This window comes from Triturus cristatus, chromosome 3_2 (genome assembly GCF_964204655.1).
Source record: "Triturus cristatus chromosome 3_2, aTriCri1.1, whole genome shotgun sequence".
NCBI classification, from domain to species: domain Eukaryota; kingdom Metazoa; phylum Chordata; class Amphibia; order Caudata; family Salamandridae; genus Triturus; species Triturus cristatus.
Genome location: NC_140584.1, coordinates 457759232 through 457783368, shown reverse-complemented (window position 1 = coordinate 457783368; position 24137 = coordinate 457759232). Strand labels below are relative to the sequence as shown.

Below are 24137 nucleotides of genomic sequence, written 5' to 3'. Positions count from 1 at the left end.
CGTCGATGCCGCATGTGGCGCCGCCGACGCCGCAACCGAAAATGCGTTTGAGGAGAGAGGCGCAGAGGTTAGTGAAAGAGGAGCAGTACCAGGCTGAAGAGAGGGAGGAAGGAGAGGTGTATGATGCAGAGGATGTGTTTGAGGACTTCTGTGAGGCTAGTGGCCTTGACACCTCCCCTGAGTGGGACTTTGTTTCTCAAAAGGCTTCCCCCTCTAAGGATGTTGCTCCATACCATACAGTTATTAGGAAGGCTGTGGAACTTTTGGACTTACAGCTTCTTGTAGCGGAGTATAAGCCAAATCTTCTCACTGAAGTTCTTCGCTCTCCATCTTCGGTTGTTGAGCCGCTTTTACCTTTTAATGATGCTCTGACTGAGCCAATTCTTGAGGTGTGGCACAATCCTCTTTCAGCTCCTGCAGTTTCGAGAACAGTCTCAAGAAGGTATAGACCTGCTCCTGGGGATCCAGTTTTTCTTTCCTCTCACCCTTCCCCTGAAAGTCTGGTGGTGCAGGCTTCTTGCTCGAAGCAGTCATCAGGGGCGTTTTCGCAGGCTCCTGCAGATAGAGATTCTAAGAAGTTGGAGCAATCTGCGAAGAAAGTCTTTTCTTCGGCCAGTATGGCACTAAAATCTACCAACGCCACTTGTCTCTTGAACAGGTACATTCATGCTTTAATGAACTCTGCGAAACAGATTCTCCCTAAATTGTCTGAGTAGGACATGGGTAATCTAAATGAGGTGTTGGTGGACGCTCAAGCGGGTGCTCGCCAAGTTATCCCGTCTGGTCTGGATACAGCGGACTCTGTTGCTAGAATTATGGGCTCGTCTATTGCGACAAGGAGGCATGCATGGTTAAAATCCTGATGTGCAGGCTGCTCTTCTTGATTTACCATTTGATGGTTCCAAGCTTTTTGGTGAAAAGGCGGACTCTGTCCTGCAGAGATTTAAGGACAGTAAGGCAACGGCGAGGTCTTTGGGTCTGCAGACACATTCAAGAGGCTATGGATATAAAAGATACTGTGGCTTTGGGAGATCTCCTTTCGTGTATCCAGACAGCCTCAGCAGCAGCAGCAGCAACAGCAGCAGAACCCCTTGTATAAGAGCTACAGGGGTAAAGGCTGAGGTCGCCTTCGTGGAGCTGGATGTCATCCCTCTTCCTCCTCCTCTACCTCCCCAGCCCCTCCTGGTAATGCAGGAAAGCAGCCCTAGATCCGCCATCCTGGATCATGTGGGTCCTGTGGGAGGTCGGCTTAACCATTTTCTACAAGATTGGAAGTTAATCACTTCAGATCTTTGGGTTTTAGATCTTGTAGATAATGGGTACGCCCTTCCCTTCAGGGAATTCCCCCCTCCTTGCCATGGGTTTTGCACGGAGGACCATTTGCTTCTCCTTCAGAAGGAGGTTCTTACCCTGTTACAAAAGGGTGCGATGGAGGTGGTTCCCGAGCAGGAAAGGGGTCAGGGGTGCTACTCCCGGTATTTCATGATCCCCAAGATGGATGGCAGCTTACGTCTTATCCTGGACCTCAGAATCTTGAATCTGTTTCTCAAGCAGGAGAGATTCAAGATGCTCACCCAAGCGCAGGTTCTTCAGGTGCTGCAACAGGGGGACTGGATGATGTCCATCGATTTGCAGGATGCGTATTTCCATATCCCAATCCTGAAGTCGCACAGGAAGTATCTCCGTTTTACGGTTGGGCCGCAACACTACCAGTTTGCGGTCCTTCCGCTTGGTCTTTCTACTGCACCTCGAGTCTTCACCAAGGTGATGGCAGTGGTGGCTGCCCATCTCAGGAGGTCGGGATTCCAGTTTTCTCCTACCTGGACAACTGGCTTCTGAAGGCGGGGTCGCCAGACATGGTGCTTCATCATCTGGAAGTTACAACCCAGCTGTTGTACAAATTGGGTTTTTCGATAAATGTACCTCACCTGGTGCCCTCCCAGCGCATCCTGTTCATAGGGGCAGTATTGGATACCACTGTGTGTCGAGCATTCCCTCCTCCGCAAAGGATTCTTGAGATTCAGGAAATGATTCCCTTGTTTTTCAATGGAGCGGTTGTCCAGTTCTGAAGGTCCTTTGCCTGCTAGGTCTGTTTGCTTCCTGCACTCTGTTGGTCAACCATGCACGCTGGCACATGAGGGCACTCCAGTGGTGCCTCCGCAGGCAGTGGTATCAGCACAATGGAGATCTCAGGGAGTCAGTCAGGATCTCCAGAGAAGCTGCAGCGGATCTATCTTGGTGGAGCGTGGAGGGCAATCTGACTCCAGGAAAGCCCTTTCATCTTCCTCAGTCTGTGATCACATTGATAACGGATGCCTCCACCCTAGGGTGGGGTAGTCATCTGGGGGAACTGGAGATCAAGGGTCTTTGGTCTCCAGAGGAAAGATTGTTTCATATCAATCTTCTGTCATTGTGGGCGATACGTTTGGCGCTCAAGGCCTTTCTCCCTGCCACTCGCGGTCAGTCGGTTCAAGTCCTGACGGACAACACTGCCGTGATGTGGTATGTCAACAAGCAGGGAGGAGTAGGGTCGTATCGACTCTGCAGAGATGCCTTGCGGCTCTGGTCCTGGGCTCAGGACCATCGGATTTGCTTGATGGCAAATCATCTGGCCGGGGTGTTGAGCGTGCGTGCGGACAGTCCCAGTCAACAGTTCTCCGCCGACCACGAGTGGAGGCTTCATCCAGAGGTAGTCCGGCACATCTTCCAGAAGTTGGGGACTCCTCGGGTGGACCTGTTTGCCACTTTCGAGAACGCGCACTGCCCGTCATTCTGCAGTCTCCAGTTTCCGACACAGGGAGCGTTGGGAGACGCGTTTCAGTTGAGTTGGAGCTCACAACTCCTTTACGCATTTCCTCCCATACCCTTGATTCCTCAGGTTCAGAGGAAGATTCGCCTAGACCGGGCCCAAGTTATATTGATCGCCCCAGACTGGTCGAGAAGGGTGTGGTACATGGACCTTCTTCACCTCTCGTCGCACCCTCCACTCCTTCTCCCTCTCAGAGCAAACCTCCTCTGCCAGATGGAGGGGCAGGTTCTTCACCCCCACCTCCAGAGCCTGCACCTTCATGCCTGGAGATTGAACGGGGCAACCTGAATTCTTCTTCTCTCCCGCCTGACGTGGTGGTTGTTATTTTATCGGCCAGGCGACACTCCACCAAATCTATCAACTCCTACAGGTGGTCGAAATTTGTAAGATGGTGTGGAGAGAAATCTATTGATCCTCTGAAAGCGCATCTTTCTGATGTTCTTTGTTTTTCACTTCATTCGGCTCAGCAGGGTTGTGCTGTAGCCACTGTTAAAGGATATTTGTTGGCTTTGTCGGCATTTCTTTGTTTGCCCGATCAGCCTTCTCTTTTTAAGTCTCCAATAGTCTTAAGGTTCATTAAGGGGCTTACTAACATGTTTCCGCCCACTCATTTTATTATGCCCCAGTGGGATTTAAATCTGGTGTTAACTTTTTTAATGGGTTCTACGTTTGAACCTATGCGTAGTTGTCCAATGAGACTTCTGACATTTAAAACGGTCTTTCTAGTGGCTATCACTTCGGCAAGGAGGGTGAGTGAGCTCCAGGCTTTGAGTTCAAAGCCTCCTTTTCTGACCATACATGATGAAAGGATGGTAGTCAGGACCAGGGCTGCTTTTCTGCCTAAGGTGGTAACTCCCTTCCATATAGGACAGTCCATTACCCTCTTTACTTTCTATCCTCCCTCTCACCCTTCCAAGGAGGAGGAGAGACTTCATCAACAACACCCTCGCACCCGCCGAGCACCTGCACTTCCAGGTCCACATCAACCCCAAGACCACCCTCAGAGGCACCCTCATCTACAGACCCCCGGGACCACGCACACAATTCAGCGAAGACATCGCCGACTTCATCAGCCCGCACGCCCTCCTCTCCGCTGACTACATCCTCCTCGGGGACCTCAACTTCCACCTGGAGAACAACAACGACCGCAACACCACCACCCTGCTGGACAACCTCGCAAACCTGGGACTCAAGCAGCTGGTCACCACCCCCACCCACTACGCCGGACACACACTCGACCCCGTCTTCTCATCCAGCAAGGACATCGCCTTCAGCCACGCCACCGGACTCCACTGTACGGACCACAGCTGCGTCCACTTCAGCTTCAGAAGGACCACGATCCACCACCACCAGCAACAGGTTGCACGCAGAAGCTGGAACAAGATCACAGCCGACCAGCTCGCGACCTCCCTGAGCATGAACCCTCCCACCAGCGCAACAAACCCAAGCCAGGCGGCCACCAACCTCGCGAAGTGGATCAGCAACTGCGCAGACGACCTCGCCCCTCTGAAGACCCCGCCTAGCAGACCCGGTAGCAAGAAAGCCCCATGGTTCACCGACTAACTCAAGAGCTCCAAGAAGAACTGCCGAGCCCTCGAGAGAACATGGCGCAGAGACCCAACACCGGACAACATGACTGCCCTCAAGCTCGCCACCCGATAACACCACCAACTCATCCACGCCACCAAGAAAACCGCATTCAAGGAACGACTGGACAACAACGCACACAACAGCAAGGAACTCTTCAACATCGTTAAAGCGCTCTCCAACCCCAACGCCGGAAACAACAACATCACCCCTTCGCAAGACCTCTGCAACTCCCTCGCCTCCTACTTCCACAACAAGATCGCGTACATACACAACAGCTTCAGCACTCAACCGACGCACGCCACGACCGAACCACCGCCCCCCACCACCACCCTCCGTGCCTGGACCCCGATCAGCACCGAAGACACCGTCCGCACGATGAACTCCATCCACTCCGGATCTCCCACCGACCCCTGCCCTCACCACGTCTTCAACAAGGCTGACGCTGTCATCGCACCCCACCTGCGGGACATCATCAACACCTCCTTCGACACCGCTACCTTCCCGGAGAGCTGGAAGCACGCCGAACTCAGCGCTCTACTAAAGAAGCCATCAGCCGACCCCACCGACCTCAAGAACTACCGCCCCATCTCGCTGCTCCCGTTTCCTGCAAAAGTCATCGAGAAGACCGTCAACAAGCAGCTGTCCGCCTTCCTCGAGACGAACGGTTCCCTCGACCTCTCGCAGTCTGGCTTCCGGGCCAACCACAGCACCGAGACCGCCCTGATCGCAGCCACTGATGACATCCGAGCACTGCTTGACAACGGAGAAACAGCAGCCCTCATCCTCCTAGACCTCTCCGCGGCCTTCGACACTGTCTGCCACCGTACACTAGTGCAGTGACTCAGCAACGTCGGAATCCAGGAGAAGGCACTGGAGTGGATCATCTCCTTCCTCGCCGGAAGTACACAGAGAGTCCGCCTCCCCCCGTTCAGATCTGAAGCCACCGAAGTCATCTGCGGCGTTCCTCAAGGCTCCTCGCTCAGTCCAACCCTCTTCAACGTCTACATGAGCCCCCTCGCAGACATCGCACGCCAGCACAACCTCAACATCATCTCCTACGCCGACGACACCCAGCTGATTCTCTCCCTCACCAACGACCCCGCCACCGCCAGAGCCAACCTTCACGAAGGGATGAAAGAGGTAGCCGAATGGATGAAGAACAGCCGCCTGAAACTGAACTCGGACAAGACGGAAGCCCTCATCCTGGGATCCTCACCCTCCGCCTGGGACGACTCCTGGTGGCCCCCCGCCCTAGGCAGCGCACCCAAACCAACAGACCACGCACGCAACCTGGGCTTCATCCTGGACTCCTCCCTCTCCATGAACAGACAAGTCAACGCCGTCTCCTCGTCGTGCTTCAACATCCTGCACATGCTACGTAAGATCTTCCGGTGGATCCCCCACCGAGACCAGGAAGACGGTCACCCAGGCCCTCGTCACCAGCCGTCTGGACTACGGCAACTCCCTCTACGCCGGAACCACCGCCAAACTCCAGAAGAGACTCCAGCGGATCCAGAACGCCTCAGCACGACTCATCCTGGACATCCCCCGACACAGCCACATCTCCGGACACCTGAGAGACCTGCACTGGCTCCCGGTCAACAAGAGAATCACCTTCCGACTCCTCACCCACGCACACAAAGCCCTACACAACCAAGGCCCAGGATACCTCAACAGCCGCCTCAACTTCTACGCTCCCAAACGCCAGCTTCGATCGACCGGCCACGTCCTCGCCGCCGTCCCCTGCATCCGAAGAGCCACCACAGGGGGACGGTCCTTCTCCTACCTCGCCGCCAAGACATGGAACTCCCTCCCGACCCACCTCCGCCTGACCCAGGACCACCTCGCCTTCAGGAAGCAACTCAAGACCTGGCTGTTCGAGCAGTAGCGGACCCCTCTCCCCCAGCGCCTTGAGACCCTCTGGGTGAGTAGTGCGCTATATAAATGCTTTGATTGATTGATTGATTGATTTGGATCCAAAGAGGGTAATTAGCTTCTATTTGGATAGAACAAAAGACTTCCGGCAAGATGATCAGCTCTTTGTTGGATATGCTGGTCGTATGAAGGGCAAGGCAGTGCGCAAGCTCACTTTATCCAGGTGTATCATCTTGTGCATCAAGATTTGCTACTCCCTCGCCGGTAAGGAGCCTCCTGTAGGCATTAGAGCTCATTCCACCAGGGCCAAGTCATCTATTTCTGCATTGTCCAGGGGTGTTCCTGTATTAGGCATCTGTAAAGCCGCAACTTGGGCCTCCCTACACACTTTTGCGAAGCATTACTGCTTAGATTCCGAAGTGAGGAGGGATGGCCGTTTTGCGCACTCTGTTTTGCAGGACTTTTTGGTATAGAAGGATGGACACCCTCCTCCGGGAGTGGGACTGCTGTGGGATTCTATTCATAAGGTGAGGAATCCACAGGCAGATGTATCCATCAGAAGAACAAGTTACTTACCTTTGGTAACGCTTTTTCTGGTGGATACAGTATCTGCCTGTAGATTCCTCACTGACCCACCCACCTCCCCGTTGTCCACCCTTTTATGCCTTAAAAGATGAGGTATTGGTTATTTGATGTTTTTGTGTACTCAAGATTTTATTACCTCTATTTGTCCATGGTTGACTTACTTGAAATGTGAGCTTATAGGAAATGTTTGCTTTCCTTTTTCACTTTACACTGTCTGTATTTGTGTGAATACTGTGTACTATGTATGTATTGTCTCTATGGTCGGTCCACCCGTTTTGCCTCGGTGGCACGGAAAAAATGGGTGGAACTGACGTCATCACGCCGACGTGGTCTTCTTATTGCTCCGGTGACTTCATGCGGAGCCGCGTGCGGAGCCATGACGCTGAGACCACCTCGTCGGCGCGTAGAGCTAGGAAAAATTTCCGTGGAATGCTGGCGCAGGGGATATTCATAAGGTGAGGAATCCACAGGCAGATACTGTATCTACCAGAAAAAGCGTTACCGAAGGTAAGTAACTTGTTCAACAGGTCTTAGGCCTTATAAATGTTGGCTCTGTTGGATAAGCAAATGGGGTTGGACATTTTACCCCCTACCAGAAGATGGGAGCTGAAGTCAAAGCCATTTTACATGAAGGGGAAAGGACATCTTCTCTCATCATTGTTAGTGTCACATATATTGTAACCACTGTTTTTCATCAATTGGCTGGTATTACAACAGCAAGGGTGGTTGAAAGCAACATCTTTTCGACCAGACTTACAAAGCAGAATGTTGCATATAGTCTTTATTTGGTGTGCTATTATGTTGATGAGGCTTTCCAGTCCATACAAACGGTAATGGCACAAGTGGTAGGTTAATTGCAAAAGCACTGAACCTTCAACTTTCTAGGGGCTAGCCGTTATGCTTCTAGAGTGGGGTTAGAGACACAAACCATACCAACTGCATTAGCCATCCCATCATGAACAATAGATCTTGCAATATAGACCACCACCAAGAGGCTCCAATCAAGGGAAAAGTCAAGAAACAACAGATCATTGCATCCTAAAACTCATACTTCTGGATCATACATTGTAATTCGTAAAAAACCTCCTGCAATGTTGCCATTCAGCAAACTACATCTACAGCTTTTGCAAGCAGTGATCTCCATAATTTCAGAGCGGGGTCATTGAACTAGCCCCCAAATCACACTGAAATGTAGGATTCTATTCCGTTTTTCTGATAATTTAGATCTTCGTAGTTGAACACATTTCTAATGAAGCAGACATTTTACATTTTTAAACTGCAGGAAATTTTACAACTGTTGATGAAAGGAGATTTTATGTCCACCCTAGACCTACAGTATGCCTACCTTCCCATGCCCATCCATCCCGAACATAGAAAATATATGCGTTTCAAAGTCGTTGTTAGCCAATATCCATTCAAAGTTTTTTCATTCGAACTCAACTAATCTACATGAATCTTCACAAAGTGCATGTCTCCAGTTGCAGCTGAAACAACAAGGACATCAAGTGTTTCCCTACATTGACGACTGGCCAGTCAAGGAAAGGTTATTCAATCAGAAGAAAACTCTGTGAAGGCTGCTATTGAACTATTCCCCTAATCCCCCTAAACAAAGATTCAATTATTGGAAGCAGTTTCTACAGACACAGACCAAGTCTTACCATCCAAAGAGTGAGATGTGCGTTTAACCGGGTTCTTGATGACAGCCAATGCCTCCCTTGATAATTGGGGAGGCATCTACAGATTTTGGCAGTAAGAGGTCTATGGTCAGCGGACAAAGCTCACCTGTACATCAATATTCTAGAGATGAGAGCCATCGCTTCTAGTTTGCAATCCTTTTTTCCAAGTATACAAGGAATTTATTTGTTGAGCTACACGAACAATACGACAGGCAGGGAAACACTCGATCTCTTCCACTATCAAAAGAATCCAAAAAATAATGGAATTGGGCCATCAAGCATCAAAATCGGTTAACAGTTCAGCATATTGCTGTAATGGACAGTGCATGGCAGACACTTTAAACAGAATATATAAAGAATGCTACGATTGGGGACTTCATCAAGCTCATCTAAACTAGAGGTTTCAACTCTGGGGCAAGCCGAATTTGGACTTATTTGCAACAAATCAAAACAAGAAATGCCACTATTATGCCAGCAAGCATATCATAAACAAATAAACTATCAATGGGGTCTGAGGGAAATATTAGAGACCTAAACGGATTTGAATCCCCCTATTCTTATTAGTAAACAATCAATAAAATCCGAGGTCTATACAACGTAACTAAAGATACAATTCAGAGGTTGCCATACAACACTTGTATTGAGTGTAAAGGTGCAAAGGGTGGAGGTCAGGATGTAGAGTGAAAAAGTGAAGTAAGAAGGAGAAGATCTCAATAGGGATTATTGGCATCCCATCATTTCACTTCCAAGTGCCCAGTGTCATCATCTGGGATACCAAGCAACTCTTCTAACTCCCTCTTTAATCACAGAGGGAAAATTAATGAGTTGTATCCTCTTATCAAGTTCTTGTCAGAGGAAAATGTATGTAGAAGAGCCTTTCTTTCAGAGAAGTGCAGTGCAAGTAGAACAAAAGGATGTGATTTAAAATAGGATAAGCAAAAAAGACAGGTAGTATACTTCTTGCTTATATTTTATGCGATTCAAGTATATAAGCAAGAAGTATACTACCTTCTGTCTTTTTTGCTTATCCTATTTTAAATCACATCCTTTTGTTCTACTCGCACTGCACTTCTCTGATAGAAAGGCTCTTCTACATACATTTTCCTCTGACAAGAACTTGATAAGAGGATACAACGCATTCATTTTCCCTCTGTAATTAAAGAGAGAGTTAGAAGAGTTGCTTGGTATCCCAGATGATGACACTGGGCACTTGGAAGTGAAATGATGGGATGCCAATAATCCCTATTGAGATCTTCTCCTTCTTACTTCACTTTTTCACTCTACATCCTGACCTCCACCCTTTGCACCTTTACACTCAATACAAGTGTTGTATGGCAACCTCTGAATTGTATCTTTAGTTGCGTTGTATAGACCTGGGATTTTATTGATTGGTTACTAGCAAGCATATCCTACCAGGCTGTGAGGGAATACCTTTTTTGATAGCTTGAGCAAGAGACCTTTGCCTACTCTTTTCCCCCACTTCCACCTAATCCTAAAGGTATAAACAAAGTGAAGAGAACCATTTCAAATAATACTAGTTGCACTATGGTGGCAAAAGCAGTAGTGGTTCACAGAGCTTCTTCTCCTATCAGAGCAGCTGCACATGCCATTGCCACCTGTCATGAACCTGCTTTCTTGCAACAAAGGCCAAGTACTGGACCTGGAACAAGCATGTCTGAATTTATCAGCTTGGCTCTTGAATACAATGAGTTTTACTGCTTAGAATTTCCAGATGAAGGCAGGGAGATACTTTTGTTTTTTGTATACTTGTAAGAATCTGTGTCCAGTTTATTCTGTTAAACATCTGTTGGTTTTTCCGTATCTCTTATACTTAGGTCTGAGTCATACTTTTAAAGTTTACCTGGCTGATATTTCACGTTACAGAAGAGAATAAAATCAACATACTCTAGTCCAATAAAATTCTACAAAAAATTCTAAAAGGACTATTTAGGGCTTTCCCATGGGGGAAATATCCACCAATGTATTGGCAACTGTACTTTCGCAATTTATGAAAAGTCCTTCTGAGCCGACAAATAAAACAGACAAACTTTCTCTGTTTAAAACTAGTTCTTTCTTTGGCTTTATCTTCCGCAAAAAGAGTAGGAGAAATTCAGACTTTTACAGCAAAACAACTGTATCTACAATTTCTTGGCAATATTCCTTTTAGGACATAATCCACACTTCATACACAAAGTACCATCAGATTTTCATATAAATGGGGCTGTAATCTTTAAGACTTTATTAAACAAATTCCAGCATTGCAGCAGAAAGAGGTTGTACGACATTACCAAGAATATGCCTTTACTACACATTCCTTTACCACACAGGTAAGTATAAATTAGGTAAGTAAAAAAAATATATATCTATATTGCGCAGCTTGGTGGGAGGGAGGTGTGTGTGCGTGTGTATGTTTGTTTTATTTTTGGAAGGAGAAACCCCCAACATCCCCACTTTTTTATAAACATATTTTTTTTTTACTGGGGGAAAACCGCCCCAAACCCCCCTTTATTAATTACCCCTACCACCCTATGCCCCTGCCCACCCCTAACCCTTAAAAAATACTTTTACCACCCTATTCCCCTACCCACCCGAACCCCTAAAAGTACCCTTATCACACAATACTTCTACCCATCCTAGACGGTATCCCCAGCAAGAAGACGTCATCCACTGGATATCAGATAATGCCTAAAATTTTACTTAGACAGAACGAGCAAAGTTAGAAGCTAAATATCTCGTAGCTTACGTTCCTCCTAGAAAATCATAGTCTCTGCTGCCCATGTATACTGTCACTACAAGACTGGCCATCCTTTGCAAGAAAGGATTTCAGCGCACTCAACAAGACATGTTCAACAGTTTTGTTCACTGGAGTGTTGATAGCGAGCATCTGCTGGGTGGCAACCTGAAAGAACAGGCACATATTTACTCGACACTATTTCCCGGACTCCATGGCACAGAGGAGTGCTGCTGTTGGTCAGGCGGTTCTACATAATCCTTTTCAATAAAGGTGAACCTTTATCTGCAAATAATTGTACTACAATAATGATTGCTTGTCATTCTGATACAAGCTTGTGCATCTATGAATGATCCAATTCTGGGGAAGAAAAAACTTACCTTTAACTGTAGTTTTCTAGAATTGGTATCTTTCATAGATTCCTATGCAACCCACCCTCCTTCCCTTTTAAAGGCTCATCTAGTTGTATTATTCCTTCACATGAGTGCTTTGTGACATCTGAAGGACAATGGCCTCTCAGGGTGTGGTCGCAAGCTGATTGTCTCTGATTTGAACTTAATGCTGACATTTCTTATGTGCACACAATTGAAGCCGATACACAGCTGTTCGCTGCGACTAATGTCTCTCAAAATAGTTTTCCTGATTGCCATCACCTTTGCACTCCCCATAAGTGAACTGCAAGTGCAACCTCTTTTACTGCAACTGCACCATGCCACCACCTTCCGGACAAATTAGTGCTGAGGACCCGGGCTTGCCCAAATTTGTGACCTTTTCACTTCAACGAGTCTATCACTCTACTAAAGTTTTTTTTTTTTTTTTGTGAGAAGCTCAAATGCTTGTTAAATTATCCATTAGCAAAGTATAATTCAAGTAAATCTTGATATCAGTTGTGAAAACAGATGGCCCAAAGAGAAACAAATATGATTTGTATTTAAGTTTTGGGAATTCTGATTCCTGCTGAGAAACCTCCTGTGCATATGTTTACTCAAAGGCAAAAGGGTGAGACTGGAAGCAATACTGCTCCACTATAGCCTGTGATGCCAGGCCTGCTGTTCAACACTGAAGCAACTGACTCTCAAAAGAGAACAGAGTTCAAAACAATGCAATCAGTTGACAGTCTACCTCCAACAAGGAGTTCCATGCAACTTCTATACTTAAAAACTGAATTAGTAGTTTCCCCCTACCAGGATTCTCACTTCCAACATGCTGTCAATAGGATAGCATTAAAAGAAAGATAATAAAGAATATATTATCAATATTCCTACTCTGGTGTGCTTTAAGTGCTAGGTTTTAATTTAAGGCCCTTTACTAAAACAGATCAGTGAATCTAAAGAATATCTTAAAGATTTCTGAATCGTATGTAGGTTTGCAAATTATTAATAGGTATTAAAGTGTCCTGGAAGTGTGACAATGACCATGATACTAGCCAGTCACTGCTCAATTGTATCTGTGTGTAGTATTTCTCTACCACAAATCTAGCAAAAAGGTAGCAGAGTGCTGTACAGGGTTAAAGACTAGAATAAAGTCAACAAGCAATAGGTTAGGTACCTGGTTTGTGGGCTGTTAATGCATTGTGATCTAGTTTTCTATAAACAGATGGGTCTTCATCCCACCCCTAAATTGAAGCAGCATTGGGATGGTCCTGATGTTATTCCAGATCATGGGTGCATAAATGGAAGAGGCCTGCTACATTGGTTTTTATTTTTTACACTTCTACAGTCTGATGGTGTCCTGGTTGCAGGTGTGCTGAGAACCTTCAGATGGTGAGCTTGCCTGTAAGATAAGGGGGTGCCTGTGGTGATGGTTTTGTATCCTGTGCAGCTGGTTTTGAACCTAGAGCAGCCCAGTAGTGGAAGCCAATCGAGTTCTCTCTGGATGGAGGTGAAATTATCATAATTCGTCAGGCCCTGGATGAGAAGTGTAGGATTCCCTTACGGGATGCCAGTGAGGAGTCTGGGAGGCCAGGGAGTAGGGTGTTAACCTCCATGCTATTGTGAGAGTAAAAGGGTTTCAACAGCAGTTCTGAAGTTTCTTTCTAGAACAAATGGTTTTACTTTCATTACAACATAGAGCTGGTATTGCGGGGATTCTGTTCATGCACAGAACTATGCGCAGGAAACCAGGACCTCGGTGAATTGTGGTGTACCAAAAAACTCACCTCAGTACCTAGAACCCCTATCCGACTAGCATCAGTGTCTCATTCGTTCTCCGTATCATATCGAAGCGACCAATGATTAGACAACCCAGAATAAGCGACTTAGAATACTCTCAGGAATGGTGGGAATCAAGAACAGCTTTTCGCTATTGTTCTCATATCAGTCCACAACGTGAGTAATCAGAAACACGGAAACGTTTAAAATGTTTATTTTTAACTCTGTGCTCTAAGGTGCAGTACTTTGGCTAACATAAGCAGACAAATGATTAGAAATAAAACCATCAGCATTGTTACAATACCATAAAAAAACAAAGGGAGAAATCATATTACAATGATAGTGGAAACAGGTCCTATAATACCTTGTGTACCACCCTCCCCTGGCTAATAAGCTAGTTTTATATAATATTAGAAGGTCTCTAGGTTTGAATGGGGAACCCCATACCTCCAAGATCAGCTTAGGTGAATCACATCACAGGATCAGCACTGCTCTCTGTGTCTGGAAAGATTTTCTCCAAGTGTGTCAGCATCATGTATGCAATGCAATGCAATATTACAGGACCCAAGTTTCAGATATTTGCAGCTGTGTGCTTGTTGTGTCTAGAGCGTGGGCCGATCAACCTGAATTCAACAGCATACATTGTTATTTGACCTTGACGGTTTCTGCACACAGTGTTCAGACTAAGGTCACGGTGCAGGTCTAGGGATGGGAACAACAGACCGTTCTCATGTGAGGAAAAGCAAGCAAGCAGTTTTCTTTATGATTACAGCTACCTGTAGTGTTGTGTGCAAAAGCAGCAAAAGCGTCAAGATGGCGTTTAATTTCTTCACTACACTGGTACCAGGCCAGCTTGTTTTTTTTTTTGCAATTTGTTCCTTGAAGATGTGGTTGGTTTTCAGGATGAAATCTAAGTGATTTGACCATCGGTGAAAGTTGCAGTCAAGGTTTTTGTTATTGATCCAGGTGCATACTATTTCTTGTTTGTTGTTTATGGCAAATAACATAAATTCCATCTTAAGACAGTCGAGCTTCAGGTAGGCACTGGACATCCAGCTCTAAATAATGTGCAGGCAATGTTTGAGACGCTGTATGTCTGAAGGAGTAGCCTTTCACACAGAGTTGTGTATCATAGGCATATTGGTGAATCTTGATGCTGTTGTCTTTGAATAGAGTACCAAGCGGCTCCATGTAGATGTTGAAGATAACTGGGAACAGTAAGGAACCCTGGAGGACTTTGCAGCTTATTGGGATCTTTTTAAACCTGGAGGTGCTCATGTGAGCAAAATGGTGTTCGTTGGAAAGGTAGGTAGGTAAAGAACCTGTGAAGGACATCGCCATAAAATACCATCTGAGGCTCAAGGGTGTTTATGTAATATTAATATGTATGTTAATATAACAACTTCGAGAAGCATCTGTCATCCCTGTAACAATTTGTACATCTTTCCATATTTGTTACTTTTAGGAGAGGGCCTAGGGGTGATACAATGAGTTTCTGCGTGCCATAAATCAAACTTAAAGGAACTGATGTTCTACTATTTGCTGTGTATTTCAGTTTGCTACAGCTGACAAATATCTACATAAAAAGCTGCTGTGAGAGAGTGCCAAACAAGATTTATTTCGCTGCAACCCACTTTCCAGCAGTTCATAGCTTTTTGATCTAGTCAAATTATGTGCCTGAATATTGAATTTGAAATACAACAAGTTGTGTTTATCTACACTAATGTATTCTTCTAGGTGTATTATCAACATAATGTTTGTTTCAGAATTACTTGAAGCACCTTATGTTGCTTGCTCGTATAAATGAACCGACCACACAGCATTGTATTTTTGGGGACTAAAATGTGTTCTGAAAATCTAATGTGACAGAGTGGAAATATTCAAATTATTTTATTGTTGCAAGGCTATTCACTATTATTTTGTCTGTAAATTGGAAAAAGTAAAGTATTTGTAAGCTATAGCTGCCATGTGATAAACTGCAAACATTGTTTATTGAATAACTTTAAATGTCCCTTTAGTTGGGACCTGTCTCCAAAACAGAGTTCCTTATACAGTGAATAATTAGGGTGCATTTCTCAAAGTTTTCTGTCATCTATTTTCAGAATTAATGATTTACTTTTTTAACCAAATCTTACAGACACTAGACCAACAACAGCTGTTTACAGAGGAGGAGCTGAAGACGTATGAAAGTCATATCGCCCAGCAAGAATATGAACTTTCAAAAAAAGCAGAAGAGCTTCAGAGACAGAGGGAGGATTTACAAAAACAGCATGACCAGCTTCAAGCGCAGAAACAAGAGCTTCATCAGGTATTACATTTACGCTGTGAAGCATTTCAATCCAATACACTGCAATTCCTAAGATCATTGTACACCCTGCCTGGATTATTATGGAATGTCTGTCGTGTTGGGGAGGGCACCAGAATGATTTTGTACTACATAACAAGCAGCAGTATGTTGCTGGCATAGTGCCTTCTGTGGCCACCTCTTCCACCCATACAGATTATCATAGTTCAAACCCTATTCATTTACCATTCCAAACACATTTCTTTCACAGTGTTCACTAGTTCTGCTCATCCAGCTTTTCATTTGTTTCTTTTCAGTACCTTTTCCTGCCTGGATGACTTTCTTAGCACACATTACTGGATCTCACTCATTACAGGTCCCCAGTTAAATCAACATAAATTCAGTGGAGCCTCAGATTGAGTGGTTTAATTATTTTTGTAACACTACAACCACAAGCTCATTCAAGACCTGTGTTGATATTGGTAACAGCCCACTTAAAGCAGCCATAGAGATTCTTCACTCTCCTGTCTCTAAAGTACTGAACGTCAGGCAGAAAAAAAAACTGTCTCATGATTTGGGCCCTCTACTTTTGTGTTTGTTTTTAATCTGCTTTTGTTTACATTTGAGCAAATCACTATACATGACTAAACACGAAGGATTACATGCCAAATACAGAAATATGACACCATAATTTGTCAACATTGAAAGTTGCATCTTCCGAGGTCACTTCCACAGAAGGTGAAGAGCATAGTCTTGAGCCTATTCCTGGAAATATAGCCTTTGATAAAGTTTTGAAACTTAAACACCCTCAAACAGAGAACTCCAAATCTGATAGAAGGGGGCGTGTCAACATGGCGGACGCAACTTGTTGAGCTCTGTCCGCCGCTGTCCTGTGACCGCGCAGTTTGGGTGCTGGCGTGCTCATTCTAGATGGCGGAGCTAGAATGCAGCCTCCCGGTCCCTGTGTTTCAGCACCGGAGTGGGGTTCAGAGGCCAAAGAGCGTAATGTTGACACACTTAGTGTCCTGGTTGGATCAGCCGTGAGGAGCATCACAGGGCCACAGACACTTTTTCCTTGTTGGCGAGAGGCCACAAGTGCTGGTGACTGCAAGGGCAGGAGGAGCATTGCAGCCCTCAGCCCGTTGGCAGATTGCATGGGGAACTCCACTACCTCCGTCTGCTGACCTGGTTGTGTAGGGAGTTTTGCGGACCCCCCCCCTATCCAAGGCCCCTTCCATCTCTCTTCCTGGGATCCGAATCTTTCTTCCACCTGGCTATTGGGTGTTACTGGTGCCTGTGCCCACTTCTATGCCCCATTCCCTTCCTTGGACTCGATGGGGTGGATCCACCTGATAGAGGGAGTAGGACTCTGTTGTGCTAAATAGCTCTCCCTGCACCCCCTCCGAAGCATTCAACAGGGTCACTTTGGGGCCCCTGGCATTAGGGCTGGCTGCTCGTACTGCCTGGGCCCGCATCAGGAGCAAGTGGGTCGGCCCTGGGCAATTCATCTGGACTGACAGACCCTAGGTGGGTCACAGCCTTCATTCGATGGAGCTACCAGAGGACGCCCATGCGTTGCTCCCCCCTATCTGGCTGCAGTTACCTTGGAGCATCATGTGCCTTGATAAAGCTCCAACATCGCAGGCGAAAATGAAAAAATTCACGGCCCCCCTAGGAGAAGCAAAGAGAGGGCGGAGGGAGGCCATATTCTCAACAGCTGGAAAACAACACAGGCCTTATCCTCCAGGCCATTCAAGAATCAAAGGCAGAGTTATGTTATGTTATGTTATAACTTCTTGTATAGCGCACAGCTGCCCCAGCGAAGGGGCGTCCCGGCGCTGAAAGCAGTGTCCAAAGAGAGCCAAAGCTAGACTGTAGGAAACAAGTGAGTTTTAATGATTTTGCGCAAGGATGACAGGCAGTCTAAACGACGAATCTGCACAGGGAGGGAGTTCCATAACTTAGCGGCCAGATAACGGAAGGACCTGCCCCCCCCGCCCTAGTGCGTTTCACTCGAGGAACAGTGGCCAGAATTTGCCCAGCAGTGCGTAACTGGCAAGTGGGAACATAAGGGACCAGCAAATTGGATAAGATCTCAGGGGTGGAAAGTTTTAAAATTTTGAAAGCTAGACACAGGGTCTTAAATTCAATCCTTTTGGAGATGGGAAGTCAATGAAGGTGACGTAGAGCGCCCGACGCAGAGCATTTTCTGGGGAGTCTGAGCAGAACTCGGGCGGCTGCGTTCTGAACTCGTTGAAGGCGGTTCAATTCCGCCTTATTGGCACCCAACAATAAGGAGTTGGCATAGTCCAGTCTCGACAAGATAGTCGCCTGGACTATCAGCTGACGTATGGCTGGATCAATAAATATCCTAATATAGGACTCAGACCCCGTAGGAGTCCAAAGCAAGTGCCAGCAATCTTTTTAGTATGGTCTTGGAATCCAAGAGTGAAGTCAAGCCAGATCTCTAGATTCTTCACCGCCACCTTAGGGGTAGCGGCACAGCCCAAGGATACTGGCCACCACTTTGTATTCCAAAGCCCCTTGTCCTTTCCCACCAACAACACTTAAGTTTTGTTAGCGTTAAGCTGAAGGCAGTTTGTAGTCATCCAGCAAGCGACCGCCTCTAAACCATTCTGGAACTGAATGGCATCCCGAGACTGGTCATCAGAAAGGGCCACCACCAGCTGGGTGTCATCAGCATAGGAGACCATGGTTAAACCATGGTCCCGCGCGACTTGTGCCAGGGGTTGGACATAGAGATTAAATAAAACCGGGCTGAACGCCGAGCCCTGGGGGACCCCCTGCTTGATGGAGTGGGTGCAAGAGAGGAAGGGAGGGGCAGAGACCTGAAAGGATCTATCGGACAAGAAGGACCAGAACCATTCCAATGCTGGGCGACCACCCCTGCTTCCTCTAAGCGGCGCAGGAGGATCTGATGGGAGACAGTGTCAAACGCGGCGCTCAAATCAAGCAATATCAGCGCCGCCGTTTGACCCTCATCCAAAATGGTCCATAGATGTTCACTCACAGCTAAAAGCACTGTCTCGGTACTATGACCGGGGCGGAAACCATTCTGGGAGTGGTCTAGAGTTTTGTTGTTGTTCAGAAAGTCCGAAAGGACTCTATTGGCGTGGGCCTCCGCGATTTTTGCAACCCAAGGCAGAAGAGAGATGCGACGAAAACTCTCCGGCTTGGTGGGGTCCAGTAAAGGTTTCAGAAGGTGGAGCACCCTTGCCTGTTTCCATGCCAAAGGGACCACTGCCATGCTGAAAGAGGAATTAATCGTCTGCCGTAAAGGTGTAAGAAGTATGGGTAGACAGTCTCTAAATTGGGCCGGCCTCATAGGGTCCTGAGGGGAACCCGATTTAACCTTCGCGCTCAATGTGAGAAACTTGTCCTGGGAGATGGAAGGTATTACTGCCAAAGTGGGCTTAAGAGCTAAAGGAATCGTCCGGTCCGTGGTAAAAATAGGGAAGGATTTATATATAGCTTCTACCTTCTGGACAAAAAAGGTGGCCAGATTGTCGCATTGCTGTCCAGACGTAATCGTCGAGGTAAGGGGATCCTTCCTTCTTTTAAAATCATTAAATATGTTAAAAATACTTTTCATAGGGTTTTTACTTAATTTAATCTCGTTGGCGAGGTGGGCTTCTCGAGCCAAGTGTATAGCTTTACAATAGCGTTTAATTGCGTCCTGATACCGCTTTTTATCTATACAGTCCTATTCCTTTCTCCAGACCCGTTCAAGCTGTTTACAAGTAGTACGCAGAGCAGCTAAAGAATCGTTGTACCAGGGATTGGAGCTAGAACAACGGCCTTTAGAGGTTAAATTTGGAGAGGTGAGGTACAATGTCTCCCTTCTCAGACAGGACTTGAGACAAATGATTGAAAGGGTTTCTGAGGCAGAGGGGAGGATCTCCTGCCTGGAGGACACCTTGAAGCATCTCTCGTCTGAGGTGACCCGTCTGACTTGCGATGCGAAGACCCTTCAAGATTGTACAGAAGATGTCGGAAATTGGGCCCGGCGCAATAAACTTTGCTTTAAAGGTTTTCCAGAATATTCAGAGGATCAGGATCCATGCGAGTTTCTGCAGCTTTGGCTACACTTATGGATAGAGCCAGCGCATTTTGCCTCCTGCTTCGTTATTGAGTGAGCACATCACTCCTTGGCCCACAAACCTCTTCAACGGGCCCCACGTAGACACATGTTCGCCCTTTTTTTGAACTATAAAGACCATATTGTGATGCTTCGAAGAGCCCGCCAAGCTAAAAACATCATTTCTGATGGATACATCTGCCAGTGGATTCCTCACCTTGTGAATATCCCCTGCGCCAGCAACATTCGGAAACTTTTGTAGCAGTCCACGCCGATGGGGTCGACGGCGACGTCACAGAGACACGGCTCCGCTCGCGACTCCGCTGACGTCACCGGCTCCATAAGAAGACCTAGTCGGCGTGATGACGTCAGTTCCCTTTTTTTCCGCGCCGTCGAAGCCAACGGATTTCGGGAATCGCTGTTGTTAGCGTCGTTGATACTTTGTGTATTTTCGTTGTTTTTCCTGTCTTCTTTGAAGATGTCGACAAAGAAGTCTGGATTTAAGCCTTGCCGGGAGTGTGGCAAGCATATGTCCATCACTGATCCACATGAGGACTGTGTGTGGTGTTTATCCTCGGACCACGACGTGGATGGCTGTACCAGCTGCCGTAAGATGAGCACGAAGGCTCTGAAGGAACGGGAGGCAAAGCTCTTTATTGCCAAAATGAAGAAGGAGAAGAGAGGGAGAAGGAGATCGAGATCGAGGTCTCGATCGAGGTCGGCGTCTAAGTCGACTTCGGGGCATGCTTCTCGAGCTAAGAAGCACAAGAAAAAGAGAAGACATTCCTCTCGACACCATTCAGATAAGAGCACGGCGCCGAAGTCACCTGCTCGGCGTCGAAGGGACTCTATTTCTCCTTCTCCTGTGCCGGGTTCGCCTGCTGGTCCTTCATCTCCGGTGGTCTCTTTGTCTCCAGCTTCGCCAGTTCCAGCCGGGACTCTGACGCCGGTTCCATCTCTGGCTCCGGTTCCGTATCCGGCTTCATCTCCGGCCCCGGAAGATCTTCAAGCCCGGGTGAGCCTGCGACGCCGTTGATTCCACCGTCGGCGCCAGTTGGCCCGAGTCCGGTGGGGCCTGACCAGTATCCTGCCTTCCCTGGGCCAGGTCAGGACCCCTCGCATTACTTAAATGCGATGTATGGGGTATTTGCTCGTGCCATGTATGCCCCTGGTGCACCTGCGGGTCCGATGGGTCCTTTGGCATTTAACTTGGGGGTGCCGCAAGTGTATCCTCAGGCCCCTTTCTATCCATTTTATCCAGCGACGCCGTCTTGGAATCCTCCGGCTCCGAGAACGTCGACACCGCTTCCATCCTCACCGGCTCTGGCTCGACCTCGTTCTACGCCGATGGCTCCGCCGGATCCACGGTCAACGCCGGCGCCATCGGAGTCGATTACGACGCCGCCGATGCCGAGGATTCGAATTCGCTCCAGAAGGGAGACTCAGAGGATTATCGAGGAGCAGAGATATCTTCAGGAGGAAGCGGAAGATGGAGAATTGGTGGAGTCGGTTGAGGTTTTTGACGAGCTTAAAGAGGCTAGTGGCTTGGACCTGTCTCCTGAGTGGGAGATTACTCCGCCATCAGATGAGCCATCCAAGGACGTTGCACCCTACCATGCAGTCATAAGGAGAGCTGCGGAGTTGCTTGATCTCCAACTTCCAACAACGGAGTTTAAGTCAAACATTTTGACTGAAGTGTTGCATTCTCCCACGGCGGTATCAGAGCCTTTGCTTCCCTTTAATGAGGCCATTGTGGAACCTGTGTTGGAGGTGTGGCGCAAACCTTTTTCTGCTCCTGCGGTCTCTAAGACGATCGCTAGGAGATACAGAGCGGCCCCAGGGGATCCAGAATTTTTGTCGTCTCATCCATCTCCTGAGAGCCTGGTAATTCTGGCGGCTTGTTCTGGGAAGTCTAAAGGAGCTTTTCCACAGGTCCCTGGGGACAGAGAGGCAAAAAGGCTGGACCAATCGGCAAAGAAGGTGTTTTCATCAGCCAGCATGGCCTTGAAATCGACTAACGCCACATGTCTTTTGGGACGCTATGTACACGCACTGATGGATTCGGCTAAGAAACTGGCGCCGAAACTACCTGATGAGGATAGATCTGGTTTTAACGACATCTTGGCTGATGCTCAGGCGGTTGCGCGGCAAGTGATCCAAAGTGGGCTGGACACTGCAGATTCTGTTGCAAGGATCATGGGGTCGTCTGTTGCAACTAGGAGAAGTGCTTGGTTGAGAACTTCGGAGTTCTCTCAAGATGTGCAATCAACCCTATTGGTTCTACCGTTTGATGGGTCTGGCCTGTTTGGGAAAAAGGCAGATGCTGCTCTGGAAAGATTCAAAGAGAGCAAGGCAACTGCTAAATCTTTGGGACTCCAGTCTCAGTCGAGAGGGTCTTTTAAGAGGTACAGAGGTTTTGGAAGAACATCTTTTCGAACCTATAGGCAGACTCAGCAGCAGCAACAGCAGCAGCAGCAAGGTTCCTCGTCGAGAGGTTACAGAGGAAGAACCAGGGGTCGCACACGTGGCCGTCAGCTCTCCTCCTCCTCTTCCTCAGCCCCTCCCACCATCGCAAAACAGCCCAAGATCCGCCATTCCGGATCATGCTGGTCCTGTGGGGGGCCGGCTTACCCATTTTCTACAGGATTGGGAATCTGTAACTACAGATCTCTGGGTTCTAGATCTTGTAGAAAATGGGTACGCCCTTCTCTTTCGGGAATTCCCTCCAAATTACCCTCCTTGCCAAGGGGCTTGCTCGGAGGACCACCGTCTTCTCCTGCAGGAGGAAGTCCTGAAGTTGTTTCAGAAAGGTGCGATAGAGGTGGTTCCAGAGCAGGAGAGGGGTCAGGGATGCTACTCCCGGTATTTCCTGATTCCGACAAAGGACGGCAGGTTACGGCCGATATTGAACCTCAGAATCTTGAATCTTTATCTAAAACAAGAGAAGTTCAAGATGCTCACCCTTGCTCAGGTTCTTCAAGCGCTGAATCCGGAGGACTGGATGGTGTCCATCGACTTGTAGGATGCGTATTTTCACATCCCAATCCTGAAGTCGCACAGAAAGTATCTCTGTTTCACGGTAGGGTCGCAACATTATCAGTTTGCGGTCCTCCTGTTTGGTCTTACTTCTGCACCTCGGGTCTTCACGAAGGTGATGGCAGTGGTGGCAGCCCATCTCAGAAGGTCAGGGATCTCAGTTTTCCCCTATCTGGACGACTGGCTGATCAAAGCGGAGTCTCCAGGGAAGGTGCTGCATCATCTGCAGGATACAACTCAACTGTTGTACAACTTGGGTTTTTCAATAAACGTGCCCAAATCTCACCTGGTGCCCTCTCAGCGCAACCTGTTCATAGGTGCGGTACTGGACACTACTGTTGGTCGAGCATTCCCTCCTTCTCAAAGGATTCTCGACATTCAGGAAATGATTCCTTTATTTTACAACGGAGCGGTTGTTCCAGTTCTGAAGGTCCTTCGCCTGCTCGGTCTGTTTGCTTCTTGCATTCTGTTGGTCAACCATGCACGCTGGCGCATGAGGGCGCTCTAGTGGTGCCTCCGCAAGCAGTGGTATCAGCACAAGGGAGATCTCAGGGAGTCTGTGAGGATCTCCAGAGAAGCTGCGGCGGATCTATCTTGGTGGGGCATGGAGGGCAATCTGTTTCAAGGAAAGCCCTTTCATCTTCCTCCATCGGTGGCCACAGTGATAACGGATGCATCCACCTTAGGGTGGGGTGCTCATCTGGGGGATCTGGAGATCAAGGGTCTTTGTTCTCCAGAGGAAAGGTTGCTTCACATCAACCTTCTGGAATTGCGGGCGATACGTGTGGCGCTCAAGGCCTTCCTCCCTTCCCTTCGCGGTCAGTCTGTTCAAGTCCTGACGGACAACACTACTGCGATGTGGTATATAAACAAACAGGGAGGAGTGGGGTCTCTTTGTCTCTGCAGAGAGGCCCTGCGTCTATGGTCCTGGGCTCAGGACCATCAGATTTGTCTGATGGCAAATCATCTGGCCGGGGTGCTGAACGTGCGTGCGGACAGTCTCAGTCGGCAGTTCTCCGCCGACCACGAGTGGAGGCTCCATCCGGAGGTGGTTCGTCACGTCTTTCGGACGTGGAGAACTCCTCGGGTGGATCTACTTGCCACCCGTGAGAACGCGCACTGTCCGTTGTTCTGCAGTCTCCAGTATCCGATGCAGGGAGCGTTGGGGGGCGCGTTTCAGCTGAGTTGAGGCTCACGACTCCTTTACGCGTTTCCTCCCATACCCTTGATTCCTCGGGTTCTGAGGAAGATTCGCCAAGACCGGGCCCAAGTCATATTGATCGCCCCGGATTGGCCAAGAAG

At 47.8% G+C, this 24137-nt stretch overlaps 1 protein-coding gene across 4 annotated transcripts in view; it reads left to right on the top strand.

Moving 5' to 3' along the window:
* NUCB2 (nucleobindin 2) overlaps positions 1–24137 on the top strand; it is a 450013-nt gene that overhangs the window by 326282 nt on the left and 99594 nt on the right. For all 4 annotated transcript variants that reach the window (XM_085648078.1, XM_085648079.1, XM_085648080.1 and 1 more), the window contains one exon: positions 15554–15724. In XM_085648078.1, coding sequence (XP_085504204.1) covers positions 15554–15724 — 171 coding nt within the window. The remainder of the gene's footprint in view (positions 1–15553; positions 15725–24137) is intronic.